Genomic DNA, 25,598 nt, shown 5'->3' on the forward strand with positions numbered 1-25,598 from the left:
ACAGTGGCGAGGAGAGGGAGGAGAGGGTACAGGGGCTTCGAGCGGAGAGCCAGGAAAACTGCAGCGGCCGCCTCCTTACTACCCATTCCTCGCCGCCTGCGAGGGCAGCAGTGCCTCGGGAACCGGACGGCCTTTCGCAGACCGGAATTGGGGCGGCGGGGGGGGGGGGCGTGCAGAGCCGTCCGAATTCGGTCCCCTACCCTATACACACGAACGCACACACACGCAGTCACGTTTAGCCTTTCGGAGCCCCCGGCAGGGTAACTGGTGAAGCGGTAAGCCCCCGCGCGGGCGGGGAAACATTGCCGGGCCTGAGCCTTCCGAAGCTGCTGCGGAGTCACATAAGCCCCGCAGAAGCCGAGCGAGGGGACCAGCGGGAGTTCTGGCCCTGCGGCGCGGACGCTGGTGACGGATTCCTGGGAAACAGCGACCTCTGGAGGAACCGCGCATTCACGCAGAGAGGCAGGAACTGAACGACCGTGTCTGGGACCAAAGCGCCCCTTCCCCACCCCACTCCTTTGGCAAAGTCACCCAGAGACTCAACCTCCAGACTCCTCTTTGCGCATGCTTGCTTCCTTTCCCAGCGTGTACCCAGGCTTCAAATCCTGGCTCAAATCCCGCCTTCTCCAGAAAGAAGCCTTTTTGAGAACCCAACTCATCTTCCCCTCTTCCTGCTCTGAGCTCCTCAGAACCTAAAGCCTGAAACCTCTACTCCAGCAGTACACTGCACTACACGACCCACCTGCTTCCTGCCTTCCCTTCTTCAAAGAAACCATTAGTCCATCCACTCCACCCACCCTTTGCATTCCTCGCTGGATGTGCTGTTTTTCTTCCCCACCCCACCCCACCAGTAAATAAAGAATGAAGTCATTTATCCCAAAATTGGACTGTAGATTTTCAAAGTTCCTTTCCCAGATGGGGAAATAGAGACCGAGAGAGTGGCTTACTTGCCCAAGGTCACACAGCAAATCGATTGCAGAGGTGGAACCAGATCCCTAGTCTCCCATTCCTCAGCCCAGAGCCCTCTCCATTTCACCGGAATGGGGAGGGAAAATGCAAGAAGGAACGTGTGTGTGTGTGTGTGTGTGTGTGTGTGTGTGTGTGTGTGTGTGTGTGTGTGTGTGTGTGTGTGTGTGTGTGTGTGTGTGTGTGGTGAGGCAGGGGGCGGGTTCCTGTTCCAGGACCGGGTAGTAAGGAAGGAAGGGAGGGCAAAGTTGCCCTGGAAGGTCAGACTCTTCCTTCCCCCAGCTCCCAAACCACTTTGAAGGACTGCATATTTCAGGGGTTGGCTGAGGGTCTTACATCAGCAGTCACGTCTGCTGGAGGCTGCAGACAGCTTCAATTCAGGCAAATACCACCCTCCCCTCTGCCAGGGAAAAGGAGAGAGTGGGCATTAATAAATAACCAGAGGATGTTTCTGAGATCCCAGGTCAGCAGGAGGAGGCCTTCTGGTGCTTGCAGTTAGAAAGTTAAAGGAGAAGCTGTGGGGGGAGGGTGGTGATTTGCATGTAATTTGTATGAGGCTCCAGTGATACCTGCCTGGCAGCCTGAGGCCTCCTCAGAGATGCTTTCCTTCTGGGTATCATGTGCTTCTCTGCACAGGCTACCAGGCAGCCTGGCCCCTGCCTGCTTGTCCAGCCTCATTGCCAACCCCTGCACTACACTACCTCTGATTTGCTTTTTCTCACCTCTTCAGCTTTGCATGCAGCTCATTCCTTCCTGGCTCATTCCTCCTAATCCTCTGTCCATTTCAAATGTCAAGTTTTATAAGCTGCTTCCCCCGATAACACCCCACACTGGCCAGGCTGTGAGGGGCTCCTGCCTCTGTGCTCACAAAATGCTAATTCCCCTCTCTTGTCATGATTTGTTTTCTAGTCCGTCACCCTCTGTAGACTGTGAGCTCCTTGAGAACAGGCATTATATTGTCTTCATCCTCATCTTTCCTTCTATATAAAATGGGGACAATAATGTACCTACCTCATTTGTTGTTGTGAAGATTAAATGAGATAATGCATAGAAGGCACTTAGCCCAGTGCCTGAAACTTTGAAAGAAGCTCAATAAATGTTTCTTATCACTATCTTCATCATCATTAAACATTCTGCCTCCTGCCAGGCACAAAATCCAACACATAATAGGTACTCAATTAATGTTAGATATGTGGAAACTGAATGAATGAGTGAATCATACAACATTTTCTCACTCTGCGACTCTAGATAAGGTTGTATCTAGCTTATGTCATCAACAGAGATATGTGTTCTCTAAGGTCAGACATTGTTTCTCCCCCATCAGTCCCCATCCCTGAAGGGAGGAGAATGTGTGCCCCCCATCAGAGAGAGTTATTCCCTGGTCCCTGACCCCAGCAGTCACTGGATTTCTCTCTCATGCTCTCTACCTCAGTTTCCTTCTTTTAAAATGGTTCTGACCAATCAAACCAGCCAAACCCTGCCAAAGTCTCCCAGGAGCTCTCCATTGCTTATGAGACAAAACTCAATCTCCTTAGCATAGTGAGCCGAACATGTTCAGTTTTGAGATGTCCCACCTCTCTGTTGGGTAACACCTCCCCTCCTGTATTCCATGTGGTCCTGATGGGACTGTCCAATCTCTGTACCCCTCACACTTACCTCCAGGAGCAGACAGGCAACCTGTCTGGATCAAACATAGCATTGCCCGTCCAAGGCCTGGTGATAGGTCTAGGCAGGAGTAAGTGACCTAAGCTGACCCAATCACTCCTTCTACAAGATTCGATATATAGACTCTGAGACGCCAGGATATAAGGACTCTGGGGCTCTGGGAGGGGCGCTTCTCCTTTTGGATCAGAAGATTAGCACGTAGGCCTAGCTGCCAGCAACCATCCTTCCTGTTCTGTGGAGAGAGCTGTTTGACAGCCCATCCACAGAAGAAAACACCCTAAAGGGACACAGCTTAGTAACAATGTTCAGTCCTCTGGCTCTGCCTGAAACTAGAACCCTTAGACTTCCCACATATTCTAAAGATATTCCCCTTTTTTGCTTAAGGTCGGTTGCATCAAATTTCTGCTTGGTTGAGTTTAACTTCACAAACAGCGGAGCCACGGGAAAGAAGGATCCTGGGTTCCTGAGACCATTGAGGTGCCACGCCATCCTGAACTGCCTGCACAGACTTTTATGTGAAAAGGAAACAAACTTCAATCTTGGTTAAGCCACTGTTGTGGAATTTTCTTTGGTTGGCGAGGTTCCGGGGGAGGGGTGTCTGTTACTCACAGCTGAACTTAACCCTAATTAATACAGGGAGGGGTGGGGGAACGTCCCATAGACATAAAGGCCTGGTCTGGGGTGTTAGCCTGGAGAATAAAGGGCTCGGGGCTGACACAGCTGCCATCTCCAAACCTCTGCAGGGTTGACCTGGAACACAAAGGCCAGGGCAAAAGGGAGCCTGAAGGTTGTAAAGAGACTCAATTTCTGTGACTCCATGGAAGGAAAGAATTCCAACAGGGCTGTCCCTCAGAGATTCGATCTGCTGCTTTGATGGTAGTGAGCTCTGCATCGCTGGAAATGCATGAGTAGAGGCTGGATAATCACTGGGCAGGAATCTTAGAGGCATCCAGGTGTAGCAGAAGGAGTACAGGTCTTAGAGCTGGGTCTTAATTGTGCTCTCACCACTTCTTAGTCTCAAATAATCTCCGCCTCAGTTTTCTCATTTGTAAAGTATCCAGATAGCTGGGTTGGAGACAGAGACCAAGGGAATTTCCTAGCGCTACCTCGCAGGGATTCCTGAGACCCAGTCAGTACTCTAGTTGGAGCGAACTATGAGTCAGGAGGCCTTCGTGAGGTTCCTCGCTCTCTTCAACCTTGACATTTTTGAGCATGCCTGCTCCAAGCTGCCGAGAGAATGCACCTCCCCCTGGTTTGTCCGTGAGACTGGAGAAGAGCAGTTGTACTTGAGTCCCGAGGCCTGGGATCTTCTCCCAGTCCTGCCCCTTTCTTCCTGTGTAACCTCTGTCCCTCCCAGGTCCTCAGTATCCTCATCTGACATGTGAGAAGTGCATCTTCTGTTCTGGACAGTCTGGATCCAGAATCAGGGCTCTTTTTTTTTCTTTGACTGCGTTGGGTCTTCGTTGCTGTGTGCAGGCTTTCTCTGGTTGCGGTGAGCGGGGGCTACTCTTTGTTGCAGTGTGCGGGCTTCTCATTGCAGTAGCTTCTCTTGTTGCAGAGCACGGGCTCTAGGCGTATGGGCTTCAGTAGTTGTGGCACACGGGCTCAGTAGTTGTGGCACACAAACTCTAGAGTGCAGGCTCAGTAGTGGTGCACGGGCTTAGTTGCTCCGCGGCATGTGGGATCTTCACAGGCCAGGGCTCGAACCCGTGTCCCCTGCATTGCCAGGTGGATTCTTAACCACTGCACCACGAGGGAAGCCCCACAATCAGGGCTCTTAACTACTGTGCCCTACCTATAATTCCAAGTGTGAGCAATTACCATTCACAGCAATACTAATTATCATGTTTCTGCACAGCCTGGCTTTACCCAGGTTCTTTCTCATTCTGGCCCAGGTCAGCCCCGAATGGCACGCTCTCAGCCACATGAGCTGGGGTCACAGGTCTGGGTTGACCCCCAAGGTTCCCAGGCTATGGAGGGATTTGCTTTCAGCCAGGAGTTTGTCTCCCCTTAGTCACATGCTTGCCTCGCAAGGGGCTCTGTTTGATCTTCCCTTGTCCACTCTGTCTCACAAAGCAGGGGCTACTTAGATTTGGGGCATTAGAAGCAATGAAATGGGAAATCCGAGGCCAGAGAGGAGCAGATCTTAGAATGTGATTCTATGATCAGGAAAAGGGAGTCATGACTGGAGCCCGGACGGGGAGGGCCAGGAGGGGAGACGGCAGCATCTGGCAGGAGGCCTGGAGGCTGGAACAGTAGAGGTCCAAAGAGCTAGCTCCCTGCACCTGTCAGTAATGCCCAGGGCTTGGGGGCTAGAAGGGAGAAGGGGCCATCACCCTGCACAGGTTGACGGCCAGAGCACAGACCCCACCCAGGTGGAGGTGGCAAGTGCCTGGCCTTCCCAAATCCAGAGGCCAAAGCATCTGCGGGAAGGCCACTGGGGAGGAGGGCAGTGAGGGTTGAGAGGTGAAATTCTGACCCCGTCACTAAGGGTCCCTTTGATAAATAAAAGAGGACAGTTGCCAAAAGAGCCATTGTGACCACACAGGGAGGTTGGTGTCTTGATAAGGGCTGTGTGGAAATGCACCTCTAGGAAGTTTTCCTGCAAATATATCTGCACACATGATACATGTACGAGATCTCATTGTGGCTGGTTTGGGAATGTCAAAAGGTTGGAAACAATGCAAATACCCATCAATAGTGGCTTTATTAGCAAATAATGGCACGTCTACATAAGGGAATAGTATGCTGTGTAAAACAGAATAAGGAGTTTCTTTATGTATTGATTTGGAAAGAGTTCTAAGATATATTTGGGGGGGGGGGTTACTGTTGTTTGTTTTTTTGGCCGTGCCATGCAGCCTGCGGTGACCTTAGTTCCCCAGCCAGGGATGGAACCGTGTCCCCTGCAGTGGAAGTGCAGAGTCTTAAGCACTGGACCACCAGAGAAGTCCCCTAAGATATATTGTTGAGTGAAAAAAGTCAAGATACATGACAGTGTAAATATTATGCTTCCAATTGTTTTTTTAAGGAGAAAATAATGTGTGTTTGTTTTGTTTTGTATATGCAACAAAAATATCTAGAAGGATGAAGTAAAAACTAATAACTGATTACCCGTTGGGGCAAATATGGAACACAAATGGAAGAAAGACTTTTCATTGAATACTTTTTTATACTTTCAAAGCCAAGTAAATGTATTGCCTATTTAACAATTAAATAAATACTTTAAAAGAAACAGTGGAATCATTCCAATAATTAAGGCTGAGTGTGCAGCACATAAGAGTAATAAAAACCATTACTGTGCACTGAACAGTTTCTCTGGGCTCCATCCTGAGGAAGTGGGTGGTGGCTGCAGTGTGGAAAGCAGGGACGTCAGAGCCCCACCTAGTGGGTACCTGTGAGCGTTGGCCTGCCACCCTCAGGCAGAGCAGTAGGGAGTCTGGAAGCTAGGACCCCAGACTTCCTTCCTTCCTTGCCTTCCTTCTCTTCTGTTCCCAGCCCTCTGTCCTTGGGACCTCTTGGTCCCACCTAAATGGCTTTGGAAGTAGTCAGACTTTTTCAGTTTGCCAGTCTGGACAAGGATTAGGATTGAGGAAAGGGGATTTCATAGGAACTGGAGCAGCAGACTCTCCCCTCCCTTCCTTTAAAACCCAAACCAAGCTCACCTCCTCCAGGAAGAATTCCTTGTGAAACTCACCAAGCCCCAGCCCCTCCTCAACTCAGGGAGGTGGTCTGATGCCCAAGATGGGGCCTGTGTCTCCCCGAAGCAGGGTTCAGGCCTCTTGTCTCTAATTCTCTTCATCCTCTAAACCCCAAGTCCAGCCTCTAGACAAGGGATATCTCAGGCCAAAGCCAGGTGTGCCCAGCCCTGGCCAGGCTGCCCAGTGAGGGAGATAGTGGACAGAAAAGACACAGACCCTGTCCTGGTAAGCCCCCAGCCAGGCGGGTCAGAATATCCTTACCCACGGTCGCAGTGGCTTGATTGGTTACAAAGGCCATCCCACCCAGGCAGAGAGGCCAGGGCACATTCCCCCTGTTTCAAAGGAGCCTGAGGCTGGGCTCAGGGCAGAGACCCAAACTGGTGAGTGACCAAAGTGACCTAATAGCTCCCTCATCTTGTCAGCACTCTGCACACTCTGTTGTCACCCGCTGATACTTGACTCTTCTGAACAGGGCAGTGTCTGATTCAGCTCTGAGTCCTCAGCTGGGGAGGGGCACACCATCAGGGACCCTGGAGAGAGTTGTGAATTGCTGTGAAGGACAGAGAAAGGAAATGCCTTGTCTAAGTGTGTGACCTGGGACTAGACCCCAGGTTTCTGACCCCAGCCCAGCACGCTTTCTTCTCTTTCCCTCTTACCGAGTGGCTCAATCCTCTGCACCTAGGACTGCCCACCCCACCCACTTTCCAAGCCTTCTACCATGGGTCAGCATCAAGGGCTGCCAAGAAGAATGGGGGAGGAAAGGAGATCTGGGAGGGCTTCCCAGGGAAGGTGGGAACTACAGCCAGTTTTCCTCTTCTAAAACAAATCACTGGGCTCCCCATGAGCAAGTGCCTTTCAGCCACCAGAAGCCACCCCCAGCCCAAAATAGCATCCAAATGGATCCTGGCTTCCTTCCACTGATTTCCTGCTCAAATCAGGTGCATACAAGGTGGCCAATAGGTGGCGCTTTTGTCTCCACAAAATTAATGAGGGGAGAAGGGGGGGAGAGAGAGGAGTTCAGGGAAAGGGGAGAGAGAGGGGAAGTGTCCAAGAGGGAGGAAGTGGAAAACTGGAAGAAAAAGGAAACCAGAACTTGTCATTTGGCTTGGAAAAGTAGCTTTCAAGATCAGGACTGTGGGTGTGAGTTGGGGGGACATGGATATTGGGGTGAGCTGAGGAATTTTATTGGTGTCTGGGGCTTTCCATCTAAGTTTCCACCTCCACTGGCCTCTTTCTCAGAGGAAGAGAATGACTTTGGAGCCAGGGGAAACTGGAGTCCAGTTCTGAGTCAGTTACTTTGCAGCTTGACCTGGGTAAGTCACTTAACCTTTGTGAGCCCCAATTTCATCATCTATTAAGTGGAGCTAAGAATTCTAATAATGCCATCCTGCATTCCAGGAATAAACTGTACTTGCTTGATTGTGCATTTTTGTAATACACTACTGGCTTCAATTTGCTGATATTTCATTGAGGAGCTCTGCATCTTCTTTCATATGTGAGAATGACTATTTTGCATGTTCACCCCTTCTTTATCAGTTGTTTTTTTAAATATAAATTTATTTACTTATTTATTTTTGGCTGCACTGGGTCTTCGCTGCTGCACGCGGGCTTTCTCTAGTTGCGGTGAGCAGGGGCTACTCTTCGTTGCGGTGCATGGGCTTCTCATTGCGGTGGCTTCTCTTGCTGCGGAGCACAGGCTCTAGGCGCACAGGCTTCAGTAGTTGTGGCATGCGGGCTCAGTAGTTGTGGTTCACAGGCTCTAGAGCACAGGCTCAGTAGTTGTGACGCATGGGCATAGTTGCTCCGCGGCATGTGGGATCTTCCCGGACCAGGGCTCGAACCCATGTCCCCTGCATTGGCAGGCGGATTCTTAACCACTGCGCCACCAGGGAAGTCCCACTTGGTGATTTTTTAAAGACATAATTGAATTAGGGTTTTGTTTTGTTTTTTCAACACCTCCCAAGGTGTCAAAATTCTTAAGACACTCTATGACATGTAGCTTTCCAGACAATGAACTCTGTAAGGGCATAAACACTCTCGTATTTGTATCTGTATTGGCCTCAGAGCCCAGCACAGGGCCTGGCACACAGTAAGCCCTCAATGCTGTTGAATAAAGGAAAATTAAAGAGGCATTTTTGAAATAAAATCTTTCTGATTTTCCAGTTCAGTAGTGACCTTTCTAGTATTTCTGTGCAGACATTTCCTGTCTTGTCCTATTTCAAGATCCCAGGGACAGAGACCTATGTGGCAGAGGCAGGAATTGAATTCAGAACTCAAGAAGCACTTCCTGGCTTCAGTAGAGTAAGAAGGGTCCTCACCTTCCCTTCCGTGGAAATTTTTTGGATTTAGAAGGAATTTTTCAAGAAGTGCTGTGAGGCAGGAGGAAGGGCTGTAACACCATTTGGAGCAGAAGAAAGTTTGCATTTTCATCTCTGTGGAGCTCTACTCCTTAGAGAACTGAGGGCAGGATCTTCGATAACCTGTTGGGCCCTGGGGAGGGACAATTTTCTTATTGGACCAGTGGGGACCTAGTCTCCACCTCCACCTCTTTCACCTCTTTCAGCTCTTTTGCAGATCACCACAAGGACTAAAAGTGAGAATGGGTAAGAAGGTGCCAAAGTACTGTCAACCCAATCATTATTCAGTACGTCAGGCACAATACTAGACACTAGGGATTCATTCACTCAGTCAGTCAGTCATCAAATATTAAGTGAAGGGCCACTATGCATCAGGCAAATTAGATCTGACTCTTGCCCACAGGGGTTAATAGCTGAGGGAGCAGGGTCTATCCAGGGTATTTCATACCAAGACTGTGCATACCTACTGCCCTACCTCCAAAGAGGGCCTTCCCTGCCTTCTCAGATTTCCTGAACCGGTCTTCTCTATGAGCTGCCTATGCTCCATGTTCACCCTCAATCACTGCCCTGGAGCCTTAAACTCTTGCATCTAAGAGAGGAGCACCAGGCACGTCCAACATGCAAATCACGTTCACCCGGGGCTCAGACACACTGATCCCCTCCCCCGCCCTTCCCCACACCTCATCCAGGCCCTACTAGACTGAAAACCCTGGGGCAAAGAAGCTTGGAAAAGCCTGACGCTTAGCATTTGGGTCAGCACCAGAGAGCAGGATAGGGTCAAAGGCCAACTCCCTCCCTCATGCTGCAACCTCCTAGTGTCTGCTCAGTGCTGCCCTGTCCTTGGTGCTGGGGACAGTCATGAGTCAGCTCAGGTCCCTGCTGCCCCAGCTCCCAATCCAGCAGGGGAGGTAAAACAGGGGACATAGCTGTTGGTGCAGACTCAGGCTTCATCCAGCGGGGCATGTATGGTTCTGCAGCCTGGTCCCACTCCTTAAAGTAGGGAGTAGACTTTTAAACTGAGCCCCAGCCTTGGCACGGTGCCTTTCCTCCAGAATACTGTGCATATACTAATCACCCGGGAATTTTGTTAAAATGTGGAATCTGATGATTCAGTAGATCTGAGTTAGAGCTTGAGATTATGCATTTCTAACAAGCTCCCAGGTCTCTGGGACCTGGACCACAGTTTGAGTGGAAGGCTCTAGACCTCTTGTCTCATTTCTCTGAGAACTGATTGGTAATGTCTCTTCCCCACGGATCCGTAAGCTCCTTAAGGCAGGGATCTTGCCCATTTGTTTAGTGATATATTCCCAGTGCTCGGCACATTCAGTAAGTCCTTGTTGGAGGAGTAGCCAACGCTCCCTTATCCATGGGAGCTGGGAATAATCCCACACAGCAGACAAACCCACTGGCCAAATACACTCATTTGCACGCCCCATCTCACCTCTACCAACCTCCGCGGCAGGTGATGGCATTTTACCAGGCCTACTACGTGCACAGCTATGGCTTAATCACATCCTAATCCTACTTCATGAACCTCTGCCTAATAACTCACAAGGGGCTCACCCCATGTGGTGACCCAAGATCCTGAGCAAAGCTCCCCCACTGCCTCCCCAGACCACTCCCCCAAGTCACCAGCCGACACACCGGGCCCAGAGGAAGGTTTCTTCTTTCTTTTTAATTAAACTAGTTTTAATTAAAAAAAATAATAACCTAACAAGTCCCAAGTTTTCCATACGGTGGGGCAGCCCACTAACTCCCCTTGCAGTTAAGGAACCCCTGGTGCTGCTTGTCTCAGAGATGAAGAACTGTCCTCAGGGTCTGCAAGAGCTCAGCTAGGTGCGTCTGTATGGAAGGGGAGCGCTCTCCCAGTAAGAAACCGAGAACGTACAGGTAACTGGGGGGATGCGGGGACAAACTTGTGGGGGGATGAAGGGACAACAGCAAGGGAGTCATAAACCTGGGAGTCTGACCTGGGTTTGACTCCTTGTCTTATAAAAACACCAGGGAAGGTTAAAGAAGTGAGGAGCCAGTCGGGAAGTGGCTTGAGATCGAAGGTCTGGCTTCAGAAGGCTTGGACTTCACCAGAAACCCGAGGTGAGGGCTCACAGGTGGTGATCCAGGGTCTCCAGACGTGGGACCCAAAAGGGCGCTGGCGGGTGGGGGGCGTGAACAGTGGAGGGCGAAGAAACGGGGGCCTTACAGTTCGCGGTGGGGAGGGGGACTCAGTCCGGTGGAGAGACAGCGGGAGGCTCCCCAGAGATGGGGGTTAGAGACAGATGCAACAGGTGTGCTCAGTCCACCAAGCAGAACTGGGAGCTCCGAGGTGCGCTCCAAGCCAACGGGGCACAGATGGGGGCTCCCAGGCAGCGCCCCGTCCTGGGGGAGAGGGGCCCGAGCCACTCCGCCGGGCTGGAAGGGCTCACAGGTAGCGCTCCAGCCCCGGCGCGTAGCCCGGCGGCCGCAGGTAGGCCTCCCCCGGGCCGAGCGGGCCGAGCGCGGCCGCCGGCCCTGCCAGGGCCAGCAGCGGCTCTGCGGGCAACGGTCCGGGGCCAGGACGCGTCGGGGGCAGCCCCAGGCGGTCGGGCGGCGGCGAGTAGAGAGGCGGGGAGGCGGCTGCCGCGCAGGGCGGGAAGGCGGCGTCGGGCGCAGCGCAGCAGGGCGGCTCGGGGGCGCCCAGCCCCGCCAGCTCGGGCGGCAGGCTCACCAGGCTGTCGACGCTGAAGAGGCGCGCGGGCGGCGTGGAGCCCGGAGCGGCGGGAGGAGGCGGCGCGAGCAGCGCGGGGCCGGGCGCGTAGGGCGCGTAGGGGAAGGGCGGCGGGCCGGCGGCGGGGGCGGGCGGCGCGGCAGGGAGCGCGGGCATCTCGGCGCGCTTGAACCGCTTGCGGCGCCGCAGGAAGCTGCCGTTGTCGAACATGTCGGCAGCCGCCGGGTCGAGCGTCCAGTAGTTGCCCTTGCCCGGGTTGCCCGGCTCGCGGGGCACCTTGACGAAGCAGTCGTTGAGCGTGAGGTTGTGGCGGATGCTGTTCTGCCACTTGCGCGGGCTGTCGCGGTAGAAGGCGAAGCGCTCGGTGATGAAACGGTAGATGGCGGCCAGCGTGAGGCGGCGGCCCGGGGCGTGAGCCAGCGCCATGGCGATAAGCGCGATGTACGAGTAGGGCGGCTTCCCTCGCTGCAAGGGCCGGCGGCGGCGGCGGCCCGGGCCCGGCGCTGGCGCAGGTTCCGGCTCCCCGCGGCCCGCGGCCGCCTCCTCGGGCTCCGGCCCGGGCTCGGCTCCGGCAAGCGGCGACGGCGGCGGCCCCGACGGCGCGACCGAGGGCGGGGCCGGGAAGCCCGAGAAAGCAGCGGGCGGCTCCATGTCGCTGCGCCCAGGCATGAGAATGCGGCGGCCTGCCCGAGCTCTCGGAGAGAGCTGGGGCCGCTGACCCTCCTTATATGGACACGGCCCCCTCCCCCTGTGCCCCAAACCAGGGGCGAGGGCTCGGACCTTCTCTGCTGGCCAGCGCCTCCCCTCTAATTTGCCTTCCCAATCCTCTTACGATGCTGACAATTCTCCCCCATTCCCATCCCCACCCCCCAACATTTCACCCCTCCCTTGGTCTCGTCCCTTTGGGTCAGTCAGCCCCAGACCCAGCCTCATCCCTTCCTCATCTCCGTGGGGTCAGTCCCTGGCCCTGGCCCCGGCCCCGGCCCCGGCCCCATCCCACCAGATTCCGTCAGCCCCCTTTCCTTTCTGCTCCTCCCTCAACCTCCACCCCTTTGGCTCAATGCCAATCACAAATCCACCCATTCAGCGCACTCTCTGGGCCCCCTCCCCATTATGCTTCTCCCAGCCAACTCCTGTCCCCTCCATCCTTCTTCTCTCCTAGTCCCCTCTCGGTCCCTCCAACCCCAGCTGGGGCAGAGATGAGAGCCACCCAGGGCCTGCCGCCTTGCTAGCCCTCAGCATCCTGCTACTGTGCTGGTCGGGGAGATGCCAGGCCCACCCTGGGACATTAGGCAATGGAGAAAGGTAGGGTGAGGGAAGGGGAGAGCAGGAGGCCGGCTTGTCTCAGGGGAGGATGTTTCCTGGCTCCAGGGTCAGCATCTCCGATCTCTGCTATCTCCCCCACAATCTTGTCCCATGCAGGCCAGCATCCTTTGAAAAACAAAATTGTGAAAATTGGTCCAGCTAGCAGATTTGGGAACTGGAGGACTGACGGCTTTAAATCAAGAGCCCCCTGGAAAATCTATAACTTGGAGTTGCCTTCTGGCTGCCTCTTCTCCATGCACCTTCTCTTCTAGAAAGAGGGCTCCCTTTCTCACACACTCATGTCATGCACACTGGGAAGATGCACAAAACACAGCCTGCACAGCCCAGAGTTCCAAGGAGCAGTTACTGGGTCAGAGAGTGACCCCCAAGTGCTTCCACAGACTGGAGGTCTGAGAGAGCTGCTTACTGGCCCAGAAATGCCAGACTCGCATCTCATTGGGGAAGGCGGGGTGGTCTTAGTCTTTATTAAAACCTGGCTCTAGGAAATACCAGCACACACCACACGGTTCAGAAGAGATGCAACCCTGAGCCTATTTCAGGAAACTTTTCCAAAGTGACAGGAAAGCCAGACCTGGCTTGGAGGGAACTAAAGGATGAAAGAGTCTTGTCTTAAAGAGACTTGTCTGTCTTAGAGGTAGGCAAGTTCAAGGGAACAGGGCTGGGAGTAGGTAAGGCAACTGAAGTGGCCCAGATTTAAGGAGCCTCTCACTCTTGGGATGGTGCAAGTGCAGGGTCGGCATTTGAGAGCCAGTGCCTCCTTAAATTTGGGGCCCTAGGTGCCTCACCCCAGTTCTGGCCCTGATGTGGAGTGCCCCTGGGTACAGATGATCAAAACTAGCTATAGCAGCCAGAGGGCCTAGGACTTCAAATTCCAAACTTGAAGCTCCAGGACTCCGCTCTCCCAGCTCCAGTCTCAGCTGATAATACACCAGCCACCATCACAGAGCACTGTGTATGTGGTAAACACTTACGCACATTAGCTCACTTAAACGTGAACACCTTGAGAGGCAGGTACTATTAATAGCCCTGGTTTGCAGATAAGGAAACTAAGGCTTTGAGAGGTTAAGAGACTTGTCTAACCTCACACAGCTAGTAGGTGGCAAATGGGAATAAACCCAGAGTTCAGTGCCCTGGCACCAAGACTAGGAACACCGTAGCTTAAAGCCGAGACTGTAGAAATAATTTACTCTGGAGGCCTTCCAGCTCTCACGACTTCAGCTGCAAAGTTGATGCCTAGCCGCTCTGCTGACCTCCAGGTCAGCATGTCCAAGTGTGCATTGGGCATGACGCTCAACCTCGTGCACCCCCGACCCCATCCTCCTCCCCGTCCTGCGTTTCAAATCTCAGCCAGTGGACCCCTTGCCCCTCACCACCCAGATCAGAAATATGGACACCATCTCGGGCTCCTACCTCCCCCATCACTCCCCGCGTCCAAGCGATCTGCAAGTGTTGTCAGTTCCACATGAATCCAAATCCGTCCTTCCTTCAGTTCTCTTGGCCTCATTAGCCCACATCATTCATTGAGCACTTCTGTGCCAGGCCCTTTGCCAGTGCTCAGGGGAGACAGAGGTGAAGTGACTCACAATCTGATGGAGAGATGGACACACAAACAATTACAACTCGGAGAGAGGTAGGCAGAGGGGGCTGTAGAAGCAGAGAGGAAGGAGAAGATGACACTCGGAGATCTAGAGACGACCCCTCCCCCCGCCCCGCCACACTCACAACAGTGAAGAGTCAGCCTGGCTTATACACAAACAGACCTGACCTCAGTACCCTCTCCACCTTGCATGCTACTGCCTGACACAGGCCTTAGGAGCATAAGATGGTACAGTCGCAATGAACAGCTCACCAAAGAGGAAGGCAAGACAAGCAGCGGCAGCAGCAGGGAACCTGGCTCCAAGAGCCGAGTGACCTGGGCTGCCGATTGCTCATTTGAGCCTCACCTGCCAAAGAGGAACAATAATGGACACTCGCAGCATTGTTATGAGGTTCGAATGAGATCGTGTATGAAAGGGCCTGGCCCACATTGGCAACTGGTAATAGGAGATTTCCTTTCTACTACTCATCTGGCACGTCTGGTATTAAACCAGGAAGGGAAGGAGAGAGGCAGAGCCAGAGAAGTGCTTTCAGAGCCTGCATATTTTCAACCAGGTGCAGCAGAACCCTGCAGCTAGACTCAGGCACAGAACCAGAGCCACCATCTTTCTCACCTTCCCTTAGGGCTGAAGCTCCCCTCCAGATGCCTCTCCCACAGCCTCCTGGGGTACGGGGCGGGTTGTGGAGAATGGCTCTTATTACCTCCCCTGGCAGACTGCAATTTTCTTACACTTTCAATTTTCCAGTCCATGTGTAGAGACTGGGACATAGTATATGTTCAATAAATGATACTGAATGTGTGGTTGGCTGTCCTACTCTTGGGAAGGGTGGGGGCAGGGAGCTGGGCCAAAGGGGTGAGAACCCAGACTTTTCCAGTTCTCTGTGTCTGCCTGGCCCCCTCCATTGGGCCTGCTTCCCGGAGCCAAGCAGGCCGGTGTCAGGGAGTGGCCCAAGGGCTAATCCTTGTTTTCAGCGTGGCTGGGCCCTCTTTTCACAGGCCCTGGGCCGGACGGGATGCGGCTGAGCATCCGGGCATAAGATGGCCAGTGAAGGCGGCCCCTTTCTCATGGGCCTGGATTCCAGGCGGCCCAGCGTCTGAGTGGAGCCCCTGGGGCGGGAGGAACACAGTGGCTGGGCTGGGCAGGCCTTTGTCTGACCACGTTGGGTGGATATTCAGGCTGGCAGGAGGGATTAATGGCCAGGGATTGGCCCTGGGGCCGGCCTTCCCACTGCCCTTTGGAGGCCAAAGGCCCAGGTCAGGGCACACAGTGTTGATGGCTCCCTAGATAGGAGTGGAAATTCCCACCCTGTCCAAAGCTGTTAGCATCAGCCCCCAAGGCTCCCTGCCCCCAGCCCCACCTCTACAGAGGCACCATGAGCCAAGATGGGCTTCGAGGCAAGGAGCAGAGGGTGGGGGACCGAGCTTCCAGCCACTCCGCCTGGGAGAGAGGGCTGAGGCTGAAAGGCATTTCAGGTCCTTGCTCCAAGATTCACAGCCACTGTAGGAGGGCCCCCGACTGCCCCTCCAGAGCTCTGGAGAGAAAGAACTATGTTAACCCAATGAGGGTTCAAGGGACCGGCCTGAGCTGTCACCAGACCCCGTAAGGCTTCCTAGAAAGTTTCCCCCAGTTTGAGACCACTCAAGAGCCATTTATTTCTAAAGCAGCCCCTCGTAGCAGCCACAGAACCCACAGCCCAGAGGCTTCAGGAGGGGCTCAGGAGCTCAAGGAACTCTCAGAGATACCCTCACCTCAACCCCCGCCACCCAGGGATCCCAAGGGCTGCTGCAGGACCTCCTCTCTCTTCCAAGTCCAGAGCTGTCCAAGATGGTGCTCCTTCCTCAGAAGCCTGGGGCAGGGACTTCCCTGGTGGTCCAGTGGTTAAGAACCTGCCTTTCAATGCACGGGACGCAGGTTCGACCCCTCGTCAGGGAACTAAGATCCCACATGCTGTGGGGCAGCTAAGCCCGTGCGCTCTAGAGCCCGCGTGCTGTAACTACTGAGTCCGCGCACCACAACTAGAGAGAAGCCCGCGTGCCCCAACGAAGAGCCCTTGCACCACAACGAAACATCCTGCGAGCAGCAGCTAAGACCTGACGCAGCTAAAGAAATAAATAAATATTAAATTAAAAAAAAAAGAGGAGGAAGCCTGGGGCAGACAGTTGCAGCCTGGCGAGGGGGCATATTGGGTGCCCATTTTGGTGTGGTCTTTTCTAACCAGGCTTCTCCTGAACTAGGGATGAAAGCACCAGCCCCAGCCTTACCCGCAGAGCCTGACCCCTGCAGTGCTCTCTGGGCTGAGGGGCCTGCGCCAGCCTCGGGAAAGAGAGCAAGGGCAGGCCTGACTCTGGAGACAGCATCAGAGAAGAACCCAGGAGGGGGATGCTCCTCCTGGTGCCTCTTCAGACCTCAAGCACTTCCATTCAGCAAATCCCGAGGATCTGTGTCCAGGCTGCCCTGGGTCCTGAGTCAGTGATGAATCAGACTGTCCTCTCCCTTCACTGTGTGGTCAGTGTGTGATGCGGGCAGAGCAGGGACTGCAGGGACACAGAAAAGGGAGCCCACCCAGCCTGGCAAATCCAGAAGGCTTCCTGGAGGGGGTAGAACTCCAGTTGCGGGGGGGGGGGGGCGAGCAGGCCCAAGCTGGATGAAGGCTCATTCTCTGTGCCCCATCTCATCTCATCACTGCACTTACCTTACTGACTCTCCATGTGTCTGTCTCCCACACTAGACTCTGTATACTTTGAGGGAAGGTACCATGTCTCACTCATATTTGGATCCCTAGCACTTAGTATAGTGCCTGGCACAAGTTGATGGCGGATAAATGTGAATCAGATGGCTGGCAGGACGGCTGGCTACCAGGACAAGAAAACGTCAGGTGCAAAGGTCTAAAGGCAAGGGGATATATTCCATTCCGGGAAGCGCAAGACTTTCAGTATTTTTCTACTAAAAATTAGATGAGCTAATATGTGTAAAGTTCTTAGGACACTGCCTGGAACATAGCAATACTGTGTGGAGCTATTGTAGCTGTTGTTGTTTTTCTTGTTAGTATCATAGTTCACTGTGGCTAGCGTAGAGTGTCAGGGGACTGCGACAAAGAAGGTAGATGGAATCAGATTGTAGATGACTTATTTGCCAGGCTAAGAAGATTACTTCTTTCTAGAGACAACAGGAAGCCTTTGAAAAGTTTTCAGCAGGGGAGTGACAAGATCAGATTCCTTGTTTAGATCAGTGTGACAGCAGAGAGACTGGAGAGCAAAGAGGCTGGAGGCTAAGAGACCAGATGGGAGGCTGAGCATCCGATGAACCGAGGCTCTGCTTCTGCGAAAGCATCAGACCCTTCACACCCATTCACTTCAGACCAGGGCAGAGGGAGGGCCTCCAGCATCCATCTCAGATGGTACCTTAAACCTCAACTCTGTCACACATCCAGGAACTGGCCATCACCCTCTACTCCTTTCTCTCCCTCTCTGACTACCTCCACTCACCAAGACCTGTTGGTTCTCAGAAGTTTCTCTCAGTTGTCTCTTCTCTCATCCCTCTGTCTCAGTTCTTGTTCAGGCCAGTGTCAGTTCTCACACTGCCGACTGCGGTAGCCTCCTGGCTGGGACCCCTACCTCCCACTCCGGTTCCTTCTCTCCTCAGCAGCTGGAGCAATGTCTCATCGGTTAAACACGTGCAGTGGCTCCCCATCAGCTCAGAAGTCAGCTGAATCCTTAACACGGCTGGCAGGGGCCGCACGACCTGACCCACCCGAGGCCCCACCGCCTCCTTTCTCCCCCGTCCCCCTGCACCCTGTTTCCCCCTCAGCACACACACGTTCTCTACAGAGCCATTTTCAGCAGAGTGCGAGGTCCTGTCCCACTCGGAGCCTTTGCTAATTGAAGTGAGCAAACCCGCTTTGCCAGCTTTGGGTACAAAGGCAGTCTCATTTACTTTTCCAGCCAGCCCCTCGATCTCCTAAGACTTTAATTAACGGGAAGGCCCATCTTTCCCTCTGAAGGATTCCACCTAACCTGCCTGATGGACTCCTCCTTGTCCTTTGAGAACCACTCACAGAAGATAATCATTTTATCTTCTGGAAAACATTTCCCCATTTCTCCTTTGGCAGGCAAAAGGCCCACCCGCGCCTCCGGCCTGACTGAGCCTTAAGCACGTGCTCTGCGTTTGCTCCTCTGTGCCCAGTTCATCCCTGGACCCTGTGCCAGGCTGCAGAGCTGTACAGCTCGGTAAGCATTGTTGAGTGACTGACTGACTACCTTGCTGAATGAATGAATGAACGAACGAATGAACGAACAAACAAACAAATGACCACAAGTGTCTGGAAAGGGAAAAGATCCCTGTGCCTGATTTCCAGCTAGGAATCTGCCTCCTGCCCTTGCTGCCTCTCTGCTCAGCTCCGTGGCCCTGGGCTGAGACCCCCAACGCAGTCATTGCCTCTGCAAGGTCCAGACTCGGTTCAGGCTCAGACGCAGACAATGTTGGTGCAGCCCTGAGCGTGTAATTCCAGCTGCTCCTAAACCACACACCTGGCATCTGAAGCATGTTCCATGTCATTTGGGACTGTCAGCGTTCTGCCATCCACCTCACCTGTACCCTAGGCAATCTCAGGGCTCTCGGGCCTCCCTGCTTCTCATTTCCAGGGTAGCTGAGAGAGAGCGGTGCTGTCAGCCAGGCCGGCTGAGCCAAGGGAGTCGGGCTGGAGAAGAGTGAGTTAGAATCCACCACTCATTCGCTGTGTGATCCTGAGCAAGTTGCACAGCTCCTGTGGTCCATGTTAGACACATAAACCCAGGGCCTGGAGAACTCTGAGAGGACCTGGGCCACTGATTCCCAACCTACAGGCCCTTTAGCTAAAGCACGTCATCTGGAAACCACGTGGCACCCTGTGCTGTCTGTAAAGAGGACGCACAATGTATCTCACACACAGGTATGAATGCTTTGCAAATGGTTGTCGAAGCTGCTGTGACTGAGAAATACCCTCAGTGAAAAGCTTTGTGGTCATTTTAATTTTTCATCCATTGGTGGATATTAGAAGCACAACTACTATCATATGGAGTAGCTGAGAGGTATTTTTTAATCCCCATTCTTTTTTTTTTTTTTAAGCTCTTTTTGATGTGGACTATTTTTAAAGTCTTTTTTTTTTTTTGGCTGCACTGGTTCTTTGTTGCTGCACGAGGACTTTTCTCCAGCTGCGGCGAGCAGGGACTGCTCTTCGTTGCAGTGCGCGGGCTTCTTGTTGCAGTGGCTTCTCTTGTTGCGGAGCGCGGGATCTAGGCGCACCAGCTTCAGTACTTGTGGTGCACGGGCTTAGTTGCTCCTTGGCATCTGGGATCTTCTGGGACCAGGGCTCGAACCCGTGTCCCCTGCATTGGCAGGCGGATTCTTAACCACTGCGCCACCAGGGAAGTCCCTTAATCCCCATTCTTAAACTACCACTTTAGTCCAATATACCTTCTTCACAGTTTTGGATATTGAGGTCCAGGAAGGGGAGAGACTTGCCTAAAGTCTCAAAGCAAGTCAGTGCAAAGCCAGAAATGGAGGCTAGGACTCTGTCCCCCAACTCCTCCTTCTCTGCACTTATTCAACGGTATTTACTAGTACCTGCCCGTGGCTGACTCTATGCTGGGCACCAGGGAGCCATTGATGGAGAACCACAGTCCTATCCTGAGGGGCTGACATTATCTGTCAGGGAGAGAAGACACTGAACAAAGACTTTATCCTAACTCCTCAGAGAAGCCATGGGAGGACTGGAATCAGGAAATGATATGATAAGATTGCTGTTGTCTAGTAATCACTGCATTTGCAATGTGGATGATAGACCAGAAGGGTTTTATCATTTAGGATGTTTTGGGCTTCAAGTACAGAAAATCTCAACTCAAAGTGATTTAGGCTGTAGGGAAATATGTTTTCTCCCTAACAAGAAGGTCAGAGGCAGGATACAGTTAGGGCTCTGGCTCCCCTTTTCTGTGATTCTCTTGGCTCTGTGGTCCCTCATGGGTTGGCTTCATCTTCAGGCTGGCAACAGATAATTACAGCACCCAGAACTACAACACTGAGTTCCAAGTATCCAGAAGAAGAGAGGTTGTCTCCTTCTCTGCCTATTTCTTAGGAGAAAAAAGCTCCCCTCCCCCTCCCCCAATGTCTCCTCAGCTCTCATTGGCCAGAGTTGGATCACTTCCCCACTCCTAAACCAATCACTGGCAAGGAGGAATGAATTACAGTTTTGACTAGGACAAATCAGAACCTACCTACTCCCAGGAATGGGTCACTTTCACATGAAGTGGGTTGCTGTGTGTTAGAGAGTGGATACTGAAACAAAACAGGTTCCCTTAAGAAGGAGGAAGGGACAAAGTCTGCTATAAAGAGAGAAGCGAGGAGTCTGGAAGCCCAGCCTGGAGTCCACTGAACAGGGCAGCTTCTATAGAGCACTCGCCTCTCTGCCTCGGGTGTCTGCCTCCCTACGTGGCTCTCAGCTCCTTGAAGGCAAGGCCTGGGACCCAACCTCTTGTGGATCCAAGCACTGGAGTCACCAGAGAGGAAGAGGAGTGGTTAGAAAAGCCAGCGTATTCCCACAGTAGCAGGCACAGGTTAACATTGAGAAGTACCGCCGAGCAGGGGCCAGAGAAGAACACCCTGTGAAGGATCCCCTGGCTGGGTGAGCCGGGGCAATCATCTTGACCTCCCTGAGCCTCAGTTTTACCTTTAGAGACCTGGGAGAGGATGTTCTCGCTCTCTAGCCACATTCACATCCCACAGAGTCTTCCTTCTCTATCACCTTGGATGAGCCTCAGGGTGGGGGATGAATGGGAGGGGTTAAGAAGAGGGAGAAGTGGGAGACGGGCAGGTAGAAAGACTAGAACTGGAGTGCTGGAGCTGGCTCCCACCCGCTGGTGAGAGTAGCATCTCCTCCCAGCCCTGCTTTCAGTGACATGTTGGTAGTTTGAAATCAGTCACGGTGGGAGGTTTTACACCAGAAATTGACAAATGCTATAAATCAGAAGCTACTCCTCTCTACTCCGTGCCCCTCCCCCCCAATCCAGCTGTTAAACATTCACCAGCCCACCACTTGGCAAAGCACCAGTGATTAAAATAATAAAGCTCAGACAAGACCGAGACGCTCCTTTGTGGCTGTCAGAGGGCTCCAGGGAGGGAGGCCCTAGAGGGCAGGGCCCCGGGGGAGGGGGAGGAGCAGGCATTGACCTGTCCTCGCTCTGGGACCCCTTAGCTCACACTCCTGGAACCCTGTGTCTGTGTCCAGCACTAGGCCAGAGCCTTACAGAACATCCGTAACACAGCAGCTCTGCGAGCCAGACCTGACCGTTCCCCGCCCCCCTCCATTTTATTCTGAGTTCTAATACTTAGTTCATATTATTTGATTCAGTAATTCCCCTGCTAGGAATTCACCTTGAGGGATGTGCTCAACGATGCATGTTCATTCAGGGGTGGTCATCACTGTGTTATTTATAATAGGGGAAAAATTGAACCTAATGTCCTGCAGTAGGTTTGCTCTGTTCCTTGAAACATTGGGCAAACGTTGAAAGTAGAACATTTTTGAGGACTTTTTAATGACATGAGGAAATATTTTTGATATAATGTTAGATATAAAAAACAGCATACAAAAGTCACACAGTAGGGCTTCCCTGGTGGCGCAGTGGTTGAGAGTCCGCCTGCCGATGCAGGGGACACGGGTTCGTGCCCCGGTCCGGGAGGATCCCACATGCCGCGGAGCGGCTGGGCCCGTGAGCCATGGTCGCTGAGCCTGCGCGTCCGGAGCCTGTGCTCCCCAACGGGAGAGGCCGCGACAGTGAGAGGCCCGCGTACCGCAAAAAAACCCCCCAAAACAGTCACACAGTATGGTATCAATGTTTATGTATGTATACATACATAGAAAAAGAATGGGAAGAAAGTACACCACAATATCAACAGTTTTATCTCTAGGTGATAGATTGGGGTCATTTTTCTTTCTTTTTTTTTTTAGGAATTAAAACTATAAACGTTATTCACCAAGTTTTGCTCTTGAGATATATGCACTTTGCTGTGTTTATATGTGCTAATACCTCATTTAAAAGTTTTTAAAATGTATACATTTGATACACCAGAAACCAAGAGCAGCTGGCAAAGTAGAAGAGAAATGGTGCGGTTATAAAACAGGAGTGAGAGGAAGACACCACCAGGGATTGAACCCGGGCCCTCAGCAGTGAAAGCGCAGAGTCCTAACCACGGGGCCGCCGCGGAATTCCTCCGTTTGCATCTCTTGAATTGAAATCATAGGAGTGTATCACAAAGACGGGTTGATTACATATTTAAAAAATAGATACTAAGCATACATGAGTTCTTTAACAAGAGAAAAAAATGTTAATTTCCAAAACCATCCCCAGTTTACAGATGAGGGTATGGAGGTTCACAGAGGTGGGGCAACTGCCTAGAGTCACCCAGCCGGGAGATAGTTCCAAGCCCAGGGCTCGTCCAGTGGCAGCCACTGCTGAGTGTGTCTGGGGCTTCAAGTGTGCAAATTACTGCTTCCCTATAGACTCATTACTCATTATAGATGCAGAAGCTGAAAATGCTCAAGTTTAGAGCTCACCTCCCTCAGCCCAGCGTCATCTAGAGCGCTGGCTCCCAGCTTCGCGCCTGGCACCCTTCTTCCCCCACCACGCCAGGCAGGCAGGAAGGCACAGCCTCCACAGCAGTCTGTAAGGCAGAGATCCCCTAGGCTGCCCCTATGAGGCCCAGGAGGGCAATCACTTTCCCCACCCCAGCCCACCATATGTCTCCCTAAGGACTAGAATCCAAGGAAAATTCCGGAACCTCAGGCAGGAAGAAGGAAGGGCTCTTCCAGAGACAAGCGGCAGCATCTGGAACAGCTTCTGCTTCGGAGCAGGCGTGCAGTCATTAGCAGGGCTTTGGCATGTTTGGGGGCAATAACTGCATATTTTCTCCAGGGTGCATCATTAACCGCTTTTGCTCAGAATGTAATGAGTGTGTTTCCTATGAGGTGGGGATGTTTACACTCCTCCCAGCCCTTCCTGGGCTGCTCTTCTGTCATCTGCTTGGCCTTAGGCTCCAGGCCTTCCTATTTTTAGATGGATCCAACAGCCTTAGGACCAGCCGCTGAATGCAACTGTGAGCGTGGATTTCGTGATGGGACCAAGGACCAATGGGGCAGCCTACTAGGGGAAGCATCATTCATTCCAGGGCTTTACTGTGGTCAGAAGTCACTTCTTTTCATCCCTGTTTAAAGACTCCACCCTGGGGATTTTCCAAGCTTTAAAAAAATGATGTTTTTTCTTGTTTTCCCAGAAGTTACATGGGTAGAAAATACAAAGAAGGTCATCTCCTGTGTCCCCTCCCCTCCGGCCCCAGGCAGCTACTTTCTCTCATTCTCTTTTGGGCCCTTACAAAGGCAGGTTCTTCTGCCTGGAATACTCTTCCTCCTCTCTCCGCACCCACCCCCGTCTGAAAAACTCAGCTCCTGCCACCTCCTCCAGGAAGACTTACAAATGAGGATATGTCTCCTTCTCTGACATCCCCACAGTTTTTGTGCTTCCCTCTGTCACAGCCGTTACCACACTCAGTCCTGAATGGTTGCTTAACTCCCTCCCCTGCCTAACTCTGAGTCTTGAGAACCGGGGATGGGAATTATTCCTTTACCAAGAGTCTCAGTGTCCACCATAGGGCCAGAGACAGAACAGATGCACAAGGGATACTGACTGACTAATTGATGGAAATAATAAATTAATGAACATAGTAATAGAGCATCAGAGATAAAGGGGGAAGGATGCAGCCCCATTATTTTATAGATAAGGATACTGAGGCTTAGAAAGGGAAGGGAGAAGGTATTATCAGGAGCCGTTGGTTCATGGCAAGGATGTAACTGGATTTAGTGAGGTCTGGAACCAAGTACTCAAACATCCTCTTCATGTCAGCATCACTTTTCCAGACCACTTTCTCCACAAGGTTGGGGACCTGGCTGTTGGCAAGCTTCCTGCTCTCACAGTTCTGCAAACAGAGACAAAAGGGCAGCAGTTGGAAAAAAGCCCCCGAGAAGCACTTTGAATGATCCAATTTGGGACCCATGCTCACTCCTTGCAAATCACTATCAGAGGATGGCAGCCCCCAACTAAAGGAGGAGCAATTCTCCCAAACACATGAGGGCATCACAGCCATGACCCTTGGGGGAAATCACTGTGAGCAGGGCAGCCACCCCAATTTAACTCTATGAGAGTCACTAGCATTTCTTGAGCATTTCTGTACCCGACGCTTGTTAGATATGTTCATGCTCACTCTTACAATAACTCTGTGAGGTAGATATCATTATCCCATTTCATAAATGAGAAAACTGAGATTCAAAAAGGGTAATTGGCCCAAAGTCCAAGAGGGTTAGGGAGCCCAAAAGAACACGTAGACCCACCATCCTCTGTGTACAAATGAAGAAACTGCAACCCCAAGAGAAGGGTAGGGACTTGCCTGAAGTCGCAGAGTAGGTCAGTAGGATAGTCTGGAACTGAAATTCATGAGCACATAGTCACATTACATCAGTAGATATGTAACAGGCACCTTTGGGGTACCTGCTCTGCTCATGACAATTCCTTTCTCTTAGAACAGACCACTCACCAACCCCCAGGACTGTGAGGAATGACTCCCAGAGGGGTAGCCTGGCAGCCGTGTTAGCACCATGTGACCCCATTCCCCTCCCAAAGCTGATTGGGCTAGAGTGGGACACCTGCTCCAATTGGTCCAATCACCCTCTCTTGAAAATGTGGAGATTCTTTCCACATGGCTGGATATGATGGGTGCTGTGAACTGTCATGTTTTCCCCCATCTGATCAGAAGGGCAGAGAAGGCCAGTCTAGGAAAAGAAAAGAGCAAAGGGGCAGAGATAGAGGTGGGGAGAACCATCCCCCTGGGGTCTTGAGCTAGGTCAAGTCCTTTCCTGCGTTAGGTCACTTGAGACTCTTAAGTCCCTTGTAATCAACCTCCCTTTCTTTGTTTAGACAGACTCTAGTGGATTTCTTTTTTTAATTAATTTTTTTTGGAGTGTAGTTGCTTTACAATGTTGTGTTAGTTTCTGCTGTACAGCAAAGTGGATCAGTTATACGTATGCATATATTAAAGACTCTAGTGGATTTCTTGTTGTGAAAGTAGCATCATTCTACAGCATATGACAAAGCATCTTTACTGAAAAGGGGTCATTGAGTGAACCCCATGGTTACTTCAGGCATTTCAGGTGATCTGATGAGGAGGCCAGAGTGAGCTGGAGTGGTTAGGAGGGCTTCCCTGGAGG

The 25,598-nt window shown here is 52.3% G+C and overlaps 1 protein-coding gene across 1 annotated transcript; it reads right to left on the reverse strand.

Annotated features, from left to right (window-relative positions):
- Positions 1-11,105: 11,105 nt before the first annotated feature.
- FOXE3 (forkhead box E3) lies at positions 11,106-12,059 on the reverse strand (the record flags this gene model as incomplete). Its single annotated transcript, XM_082671376.1, has 1 exon — positions 11,106-12,059. One exon carries the CDS (start codon positions 12,057-12,059, stop codon positions 11,106-11,108), a length of 954 nt encoding a protein of 317 aa, XP_082527502.1.
- Between the last annotated feature and the right edge of the window lie 13,539 nt (positions 12,060-25,598).

The sequence above is a fragment of the Grampus griseus genome, assembly GCF_964374135.1.
Source record: "Grampus griseus genome assembly, chromosome: 1".
Lineage (NCBI taxonomy): Eukaryota > Metazoa > Chordata > Mammalia > Artiodactyla > Delphinidae > Grampus > Grampus griseus.